The sequence below is a fragment of the Gavialis gangeticus genome, unplaced genomic scaffold, assembly GCF_001723915.1.
Source record: "Gavialis gangeticus isolate Ggan-Ray unplaced genomic scaffold, GavGan_comp1, whole genome shotgun sequence".
NCBI classification, from domain to species: domain Eukaryota; kingdom Metazoa; phylum Chordata; order Crocodylia; family Gavialidae; genus Gavialis; species Gavialis gangeticus.
Window position 1 is genome coordinate 155745775 of NW_017728992.1, and position 10160 is coordinate 155755934.

Here is a 10160-nt window from a genome sequence, read left to right on the forward strand (position 1 = left end):
CGGAGGAGATCCGCCAACCTAGAAGAAAACACACACTTATATTTAGGGGAAAGGTGGAGCCCATCCCATCCAGGCATGTCTCTTGTCGTGATGTGCGGGTCGTTGTCGAGGAAGCTAAAGCCTGCCTTGAGACACCATTCCTGAAGCCGCCAGTTGGTCTCTGCCATGCACGTCGCATGCTGTCTTCCACGTCCGCTCACTGGTAGGACAGAAGAAAAAACCACCTGCGCACCTACCTCCTTCAGCATGCCCCCCAGAGTGTGGTAGTCTGCCATCAGGTGATCAGGGCTTCTCCTGGCCGCATCATTAGTACCCACATGGATTAGGACCATGGGGTAGTGATCGGTGGGCTGGATCACGGCCTGGATCATCCCCTTCACATCCTGAATCTTTGCTCCAGGTAGGGAGTAGACCTCGCGTGTCGAGGGGTCCTGGCGACAGATGGGAATGATATAATGTTGTAAAAGACAACTGTCTGTGAGGAATTGTCCTTACTCTCACAGGAACGTAACTTTTAGTTAAATCTGCCCTTCCCAGGTTTTCTTACAGTCTGTGTATATCATCCAGTGTTTTTTTTCTGGGGCAGTGGGTTGAGACTGGAACTCAGTTACTCTGCTATATCTGGGGCATTTTTAATTTTAATGAGCCTTTTGATCGTTTCAAAGCACCTTCCTAAAGCAGCATTAGAGAAGGTAAAGTCATTTTCCAAAGTGACTGTCTTAACCAAGTTTCTAAGGCGAGACGAGTCAAAGGTTGCCTGCATCCAGAATTAAGGTTTTGGGGCAGCATTCTACCCATCTGAAAGAAAACAAAATGCTTTAGGTTAATTTGCAGCTTAAAAAACGCTAAAAATAATGTTGCATGGCGAAAGTGACTCATTTTTGACATGGAGCAGCAAAGCAGTGTACTTGCTTTTGATGTTTCGTTTTAACTTTTCATTTGCATATAAGCAAGTTGGAGTCCTCTCATTTTGTGTTCTTGCATGATGTAGGCTAGATCCTATGTGAAACCTTTGGTACAAATGACTCAGACATTTCAAATTCCATCTTCCCAAAGCTGAATGTTTCTTCTTTCTGTTTTTTCTCTTTATTTACCATTGATAACTTAACTGTCTTCCCTGTCTTGCACTGCAATGTTACTTTAAAACTTCTTGTTCTTCCACTATGTCATAGTCTGCGTCCTGTTAGTTTTTATTCTTTAATATCACCAAATCCCCCAATGCCCGTTCTTCACTACTTAACCGCTGACTGTCTTAGTTTAGTTCTTGCTGTGATTAAATTTTACTTTTTCCTCCCTTCCTGAAACAACTACTTTCACTTCTACTGCTCTGTTCTGTCTTTACCTTTACTTCTGTTTTACTTTAAACTCTACCTACTTTTGTCCCTTCACTTTCAGCTACAGACCTTTGCCTTCTGTTTGTAACAGCTTTCCTCTTTTAATCTGTTTAAACATCATTGCTTCAAATGTTTTCTTAAAGCCCATTTGTTTTCATCTCTTTTCATCGTATAGACTCAGAGTGGAAAGGGATGGAAAATCAAAAAATCTAATATTTTTCCTATGGTCTGTTAAACTTTAGCTTGTCCAAGGTTTGGGGGTTTTTTTGAGAGAGGTAATTTAGGGTTGTTGCAGTCAGGAGGAGAATGGGAGACTTTCAACTGAGAGTTGCCCATTTTACTTCCATTTACTTTTTTTTTTCATAAATTCTGTCCTGTATATGTACAAATAAAAGCTATAAATTTACAGAAAACACAGCTTTCTGCCTTCAGTTTCAGTTGAAATTAGCTGATGGTTCTCCAATAGGACATACTACACTTTCCATTTGCGTGTATGACCTGATTCACATTGTGTTGAGGACTTGGTTTAAACATGGTTAAAGCAGAGGATGCTTTTGAGTGGCCAACATGATAGGAGTAACTTGTAGAATCATGTTTGCTTTTTAAATTGGCTTGGCATGTTTTCATAGCTGATTTGAACAGAACTGATTTGCTTAACTTAAAGATGTGGTTTGAAGTTGTGATCATTTAAAAACTGATCGTTTTAGTGTAGCTTGAGAAAGTGGTATTCATGTCACTTATTACAAAATTAGCATGTAAAGTGGATAAAGATTTAATCCAGTAGCTGAAGATTTAATGCAAGTCTCTCCTTAAAATCAGGTAATTCCATGCATGTGTGCATTTCAAAAGAAGAGACGGGCAAGCTGAATGGCTTGAGAAGAATTGGTTAGATGAGAAGCCTTTTGCTTTTAGGTCATCTGGTGTAAAGCTGCTATGATCAATAATCATAGTTTTAGTCCCCAAAAAGAGTTCAGTGATTTAATTTGCTTTGAAAGTGAATGTCTCATCCTCAGGGAGGACACCTGCAAGTCAGATTTGCAATAGGGTGGAAGAGTGATGTGTAGATGACTTCTCTTGTTGCTGCTCATGCTCTGCCTTTTTTGTGGAGAAAATATTTCCGTTTCTATGTCTGTTATTCTAGCAGCAGTACAACCTAATTCTCACACTTCCCTTTAGTTGTTTCCCTAAAAAAAACCAGCCAGTTACAATCCCAGTAGAGATAATAATAATGAATGTATAATACAGAAATGAAAGATTAGTCATGTGCTCTGAGATTTAGATTTCTCTCAACAAATTCAACCTATTTAACTTTATTTCTCCTTTTAACAGATGGTTTGCAATGAAAACGAGAGTTATACCTACTCAAAGTATGGACGATTTTGTCATGAGATCAAAATGAATCATTCTCCATATGTGAATTATTTTACTCGTGTATACTGGAACAGATCCTACTTTGTATATAGGATCAACACTGTGATATCCTTTCAGTCGTGAAAAGTCATGGAGACTTCTTTTCAAAGATTGACGCTGTATGGAATTTAAGTAAGAGGTGTTCCTCTTGTACAAAACATTCTTTGCAGATAGGAATGGGAGCGTGCTCACTGTGTTAGTTTACCAAACAGAAATTCTGTGGACTACAGCTCAACAAGTACAAGCCCCATCTTAAAGGAAATGTGAGAACTTGTCAGTTTTGTGGTCTTGACAAAGTGTGACAGTCTTCCGTGTTCTTATATTTGTCTTCCCAGTTTTTTCCCCATTTTTAAATTAATGAAAAGTCATTAATATGAATGTTCAAGAACAAAATTCTACAGCAGATAATTAGAAATATCTTACATGAACCTACTTTGGTAAATATAAAAAAAACCTGTTCAGACATTAAGGAAGTGATAAATTTACCATTATACTATGTTGTTTTCTTAGCATTTGATATAATCAAAGTGTTTGTGAGAGTCCACTAGAATCCACTCATTTTCTGCTCCCATTGATGTCCTTCCGTATATGTTATTGTGTTCATCTTGCACATGTTCACATTTTGTGTGTAGGTACAGTATTTGCATAAGAAAGAAACACTGGTCTTACTTGAGCCAGATTCTTAAAGATTTGGGCATAGGTGTCCGTTCACGTGGAGCTACACTGACTTCAGTGTGTGGACACAGATGTCTGTCTGGAGCTCGAGTCTTTGGGGTTTGTCCATATTAGATGCTGTATGCATGTCAGTGTATTTACAAACTCGTTTCATGCAATTTAGTAGATAGCTCATTCTGTTTAAAATATTGCCACGTCTTATTTTTAATTCCCCATCATGGTTAAAGATCATTTTAAAATATCTGATACCTAGGTATTTTAAAAGTATATTCATTCAAAGTCCTCTGGACTTTAGAAGACCAATCAGGCTAGCATGGTTAAGGCACATGAGCTTCCATAGCCAGCAGTGCACAAGAGTGATATGGCAGGCATGCATATCTGACTGCCTCTGACCTCCCAGTCTGAGGTACCCAGTTATAGCAGCAGCCTACTGCAGCAAGCCTCAAACTTGTGCCTCAGTAACTGTAGTGAGATGCCTTAACCACTCTGCCACTGTGTCCTTTCAAATATATGGCTGTAATTAAAACTGAACGAAAGTGTTTTTTAACTTTGCAAAGCTTTCTGCTTTCTTCTAGCTATTCCTGCTCTATATGCCTCTAACGAGGTTTTGTAATAAATTTTCTGTGCATGCAGCTTATTTTGTTACTAGCTGTACTTGGGTGATAATGGATGTCAGTTTCCTTCCTCCTTGGGGCTTGACTCTAGCCCTGAACAAAAAACACAGCAAAAGAGAATGGAGGCTTTGCTTCAAAGAATAGTTAGGCAAAATTTGGGTTTCCAATATCAGGGGAATTTTTTATTTTGAAATTTGGCTTCAGTCTGAATGGGATAAAAAAAACTTTTTAAAAAAGTTTCCCATGAACTGGAAGCTCCCTGAAAAAATGTATATTGTCAGTTTCTGTTTTCAGCAGTAAACTTGTGAAATGCACTGAGGAGCCTCAAGGAATGGCCAAAAAGCCCTCTATTCTAGAACTAATCTTCCAGCTAGGAAGCCCATGTTTCTAGAGACATTGGCTCCAGATCAGATCCTGAAAGCGGGCACCCTGGCCCTGGAACCAGGTCTGTCCCAGAGTTGTGAACTCTGGAAGTATCTGCTCTCTTCCAGGGAGCAGTGCGTAAGAAATCCAGGCAGGATTCCATTGGAACCCTGCCTAGAACTCAGCAAAAAATGGTAACATCCAGAATGATATGGATGACGCATTTGGGGCTCAACATCAGCATTTTCTGATGTTATTTTGTTTTATCAGAACACTTCTGTAAGAACTGCAAAATCATTCTGTGTCTACTAGAAAAATAGAAATCCAATATTTTTAACTTTCTTTGAAGTGAGTTTATAGTGCAAGAATGTGGTACATGTGTATGTTTACCATCTGCTTTATGCACATAGATTTGTTTATCATATAAACAATCAAGCTATTATCAAGCAACTGGAGCTGCCTGTTAAAAAAAAAAAAAAAAAAAGTGTTATTGTTGCAAACAATGTCATCGTGCCTATAGTTAAATCTTCACATTTTAATATGTTAATTTTTAGTGCCTAAACCCTTCAGTTTACAGATTACAGTTACTACAGTAAATTAATGCATTAACTTAAGCTGGTGTGTGGATGTGGGAGCTTTTTTCAATAGTCTGTGTGTGTTAGAATGAATGTAGATGCATTTAGTATATTGAAATAACTCTAACACTCCATATGCAATTGTGGTGTATTGATTTGACCTTCAGGATCATCATATCTGTGTTTTGTTTTCAGGTAGTGCATAAGCTGACCTGTTCATGAAATCATTTCATAATAGCAATAACGCATTCCACATAGCAAAGTTCAGGGTGACTTGCATTTCTTGGGTACCAGAAGTCACAGCCTATGACTGCATGCCTTATATTACCATTCAAGATACAGTATTCTAACTGTCCTGAAATGAACTGCCTGTTGTGTCACTGCATTGAGAGATTGATATTTGGTTATATACATATCAGTGAGTAATACATGGTGTGAATACATATGTGTGTAGAAAAATATAACTGAGGATCATTCCACACATCTATGAGGAAAAAAATCTTGTTGTGGGGCACACTGGCCTTTATATATGTTTGAGTAAACATGTTGCATCTTCTTTTGAACTGTGACAGTACAGTTATTATAGCATTGTCATGGTTTAAATAGTAATATTGCTACTAATTGTCTGCTTTAGGAGAATCCAAATTAGGCAGATATTTAACATTTTCATAGTAGAAAAAAAATGGTTACAGCAACATTGGGTCATTAGTCTTAAATGGAAAAGACAAGTTTTGTAACTTGAAATATGTTACTGAATTAGAAGGCAAAACATTTTAAAATAATAAACCTAAAAATTATCTTTTACAGGAGAATAATAGATTTGAATATTTAATCCAGTTGCTAATCGGCCTATGACATAAAGATCGGTTTTGTTTCGTACTGCCCACAGAGAAGATAAGTTCCCTGGTGTTCCCAGGAAGGCTTATACTGGGCATAATCCTAACTTGTTTTTGTGTAGGACAGCCATCCTATTGAAAGATTAAAACTCATAGTTCTGAGGCTGGGGAAAACTTTTAAACAATTCCAATCTGTTTTGCAGTTGATGTGCAGTCCAGTTGAAATATGTGCCTTGAAAAATTTCACTAAACATAAAAATAATTTAATTCATGTTTATTTTTATGAAGATTTTTTAAAGCAATGTCTCTTCTGTTTTTTGAGGTTGTAACTATTCATCTTAACACCCTTTTCCAATTAGAGTACGCAGCTGCATTGAATGGTGCAGCTTATATATATGTCAGCCGTTTTGTTTACTATCATTGATTCCACCAGTTTAGAAAAAAAGATAAATGAATTTATGTGGTATATTGTTGCCATTATGCTGGTGGACATCCTCCTTCCTACAATTAACACGTAATTCATAATACAGTTCTTGGTGTCAATAAATAGCAAAATTATCTTTTGAAATATCGTAGTGCTTAGATAGTAACCTAGTTACTAAATAAGATAGTGCTTTTATGCAGTAACCTTATATCTAGGTTCTAATTTAGTCAGGTGACAAGTGAAATGAGACCGGCAATCTCAGCCCAGTTCTTAGAGGATACTTAGAATCATAAATTACCAGTTTGACACAATTGTGCATATTTTCTAGGAAGAGTATGGAACTAAAATAGTGACAGCAAGCCAGGTAATGGCTAAAATGCCATGTCTACATTATCTAATACTTTTCTTAACTATTTAATTCACTGGAAAAATATTTTCACTTCTTCCAAAATAAATTAGTATTGTCAACTACCATAGCTTCTATCCTTAGGAAACAAAAGTATAGTGTTTAGTGAATGCTTGTTTTTTCTAGTTAGTCATAACTTGCATTGTTGCTTATTGATATATAATATTTACTTGTTAATGAACAAATCTTCTGTTTGCCTTACTCATGTAAGTAATGTCCCAGGGCCAAAATCTTACAGCTTTGGGTCAAGCATCCAATTGTTAGATCAACTAAAATAGTATCAAAAAAACTATTTCTTTGCAAGCAGTCTGGTCCAAGCACCGTTCATCAGGCAGAGCAGAGTTCAAAGATCGTAAAAGTTCTCCCAGGTAGAAGAGAAACTTCATCTTGCAAGGGGAGGCAAAAGTCCTTTGAAACCCAGGGGAACTGTACCATCCTTTACTTCCACGGTGCAAGATGAAGTTTCTTTTCTACCTGGGAGAACTCTTACAATCTTTGAATTCTAATTGGCCGACAAAGAGTATTTGAACCCAAAAGCTTGCAAAGAAAGAATTTTTTTTGCTACTATTTTAGTTGGTCTAATCAAAGATTGCCTCTACCCAAGAGTTTTGTCTGCTTCTAATGACAGTTACATTTCTAAGTCCCATATTTATTAATAGGCAAATAGACATCAAAGTACATTGGAATAGACTGAAGCAAAAAACTGAGCTTATTTCAATATAAGCAATACTTTAATTGAAATAATACCGTATCATAAAGCAGTATAATCATGTTCTCCTCTTAAAATTGAATTTTAGAAAACAAACTGAAGTTCTAAAGGGAAGCTGAGAGAGAGAGAGTGTGTGTGTGTGTGTGTGTAACATTTTCTACATTAATAGTGAGACCAGAATAATTTATCACCATTATGTTGTCATGATCTTTAAAAGTTGCTTAAAAATGCCAAATATGGGGCCAAATATGTGTAAAGTTTTAACATTGTCTAGTACCTTAGTTCAGATACGTTATAGGAACTAGTGACATTTTTAGATTTCGAGACAAAACAATACATGAATAATTCTGCCTTTGACAAAATTGTATAAAGGTTTTCTAATTATCTAATGGGAAGGAGGTGCATTATGAAAAGTTTTCAACTTTGTACTTTGAGAAATTAAACATCTTGCTGTTAATGCTTTAATTCTTGTTGACATTTAGTGGCATAATGAACATACCTCCTCATGCGCAGGTATTTAACAGGAAATCTAAAAGGAACTATTTGTTCTATTCACTACTATTTGTTTTGAATGTCTTCTATGACTGATTTCTCTCAATATATGTATTTAGTAGTTTCTTCTCCTCTGGTAGAATTTTCATAGGTGCAAAAAAAAAAAAGTTAAAGCCAATGAACATAGATTACCTGAGACAAACGTTACCTCTGTTTCTCCCCAAAAACTCTGCTCTGTGACAGTTTGGTTAAGATGGGCCCTATAGAGGGTACACACCTTACCCTATTTCTTTAGGTAATCTGAGCTGGATACATTCCTGAGGGAGGGGGGAAACCTGCTCCCTCTGCCTATGTGACTGGCATCACATACCTGGGTGAGGGGCTTGGGGTCCCTGGGGAGCTAGAGACTGTCAGTCTGCCCAGCAGCTAGTGATGCATTTCAAATTGGTTGGCTGACAGCCAACAGGTGCTGGCCTCTGTGGGACCAGGCAAATGAGGTCAGAAGGGCTATATAAGTTAAGGACTGCCTGGGAGGGGGGGAAGCAGCTATGAGGAAGACTCAGAGAGAGAAGAGCTGGACCATCTGAAACTTGCGCGCGCTCTCTCTCTTGCTCTCTCAAAACTCGTGATCAAGGAACTGCCTGCCTCCAGAGGGAATCTCCACCTGCCTCTGGATGATACCTGTGAGTAAGCTACCTGAGATCTAACTATATATATAGCTTGCAGTAACTCAGATGCATGATCAAAGGCTACCCCAGCCACTCAGTTTGCTTTTTGGGATTTGTCTGATATTGCTGTAACCTGTACCCTATTCCAACCCTATCCCTTGTAACCAGTAAAGTTCTCCTTTGTACCTAGCATGGGAGACTTATTGGGAGTGGGTCTACATTATGCCTTGGGGTCCCCTTGGTTCAGCTGACTAAGGGAGACCACTACTTGTGCTTCTGACTGAGGGAAGCATCCCAAGTTCTTAAAGTGAATCAAGTACCCTCGAGGGCTACTAGGCCTGTGTTTCCCAGGGTGCACAGAGCCAGAATCAAACCCATCCCTGGGTGGTGGCAGTGTTGTCCCCAGGCTAGCGGGTGTGCTCCAGGAAGGAGCTCGGACCAGGGAGGCACTGGGAGCCTGGAAGGTGGTTGGGTGCAGTGAGGTGGGTGACTCAATGCAGGAGCACCCCCTACTGGCCTGCCACAGGAAGGAGGTGAATTATGAAAAGTTTTCAACTTTGTACTTTGAGAAATTAAACATCTTACTGTTAATGCTTTAATTCTTGTTCACATTTAGTGGTAGTATATATGGCATAATGAATATACCTCCTCATGCGCAGATATTTAACAGGAAATCTAAAAGGAACTATTTGTTCTATTCATTACTATTTGTTTTGACTGTCTTCTATGACTGATTTCTCTCAGTATATGGATTTAGTAGTTTCTTCTCCTCTGGTAGAATTTTCATAGGTGCAAAAAAAAAAGTTCAAGCCAATTAACATAGCTTACTTGAGACAAACTTTTACTTCTGCTTTCAAGACCTCAAATCAGGAAGGAACTTCCTTAGCTCATGGTAACATAACCTGCTTGTTCTGATATTACAGTATTAAATTGTTTTTTGTATTTTCATTTTGTTCTTTGCTTGCACAATATTTTTCAAGAAGTTAAAAGACTGTATTCAGTACTTCAAACGTTTGCCTCTCTTGGGGAAGAATAGTACTCCTTTATAGCATTTGAGTAGTATCCAGCCTATCAGCAGTGGATTCATAAATCACAGTGCCTGTGACTAGCTATGTTGAGAAATTGATAATAAATATAAAGTTTACCAGCAAAGTAAAAGATGCTTCATATCAAATTGCTAAAGAAAAAGAAATTCAAGAATGAAGGAACCTGAACTACTATACTAATTGAAGTACTGAACCAAAACATTTTGCTTCAGCTAATCTACTTGTTTTATAGAATCTTTATCTGTAAAAATTATATTTGATTCCTGCTATTGTGTTTATAGGGCACTACTAGTACAATGAGGGCATCTGAAATCAGATTGTGATTTGTAGGATTTTACTATATTTTTATATGAAACTTGGAATCAATTAAATTTAATCTGGATTTCTAGAAATGCTTTCACATTAAATGGTCAGAAATGGTTAATAGCAGTACCATAAGGGGCGGTGAAAAGTAGCAGCTGTGCTGCTAGCCTGGCTATTCCTGGTACATTTTGTGCTTGTTTAGCTGGACTGAAATTTGAGCTTAATGGAGGAATTATCTTTGCATACTTGCACACACCTTTATTTAAAGGTCATATTCAACCTGGGGGGAAGTGGGCAGCGGAGTC

At 37.7% G+C, this 10160-nt stretch overlaps 1 protein-coding gene and 1 long non-coding RNA gene across 3 annotated transcripts in view; both read left to right on the top strand.

Moving 5' to 3' along the window:
* Positions 1 to 5646, top strand: part of DPY19L4 (dpy-19 like 4 (C. elegans)) — an 86600-nt gene extending 80954 nt beyond the window's left edge. For both annotated transcript variants that reach the window (XM_019527946.1, XM_019527947.1), the window contains one exon: positions 2664 to 5646. In XM_019527946.1, coding sequence (XP_019383491.1) covers positions 2664 to 2828 — 165 coding nt within the window. In that variant the 3' untranslated portion in view covers positions 2829 to 5646. The remainder of the gene's footprint in view (positions 1 to 2663) is intronic.
* A 1537-nt stretch (positions 5647 to 7183) lies between these two features.
* LOC109305052 lies at positions 7184 to 9454 on the top strand. The gene is made up of 2 exons (XR_002099546.1): positions 7184 to 7745; positions 9040 to 9454. It is a non-coding gene; the product is annotated as an uncharacterized LOC109305052 (long non-coding RNA).
* The last annotated feature ends 706 nt before the right edge of the window (positions 9455 to 10160 follow it).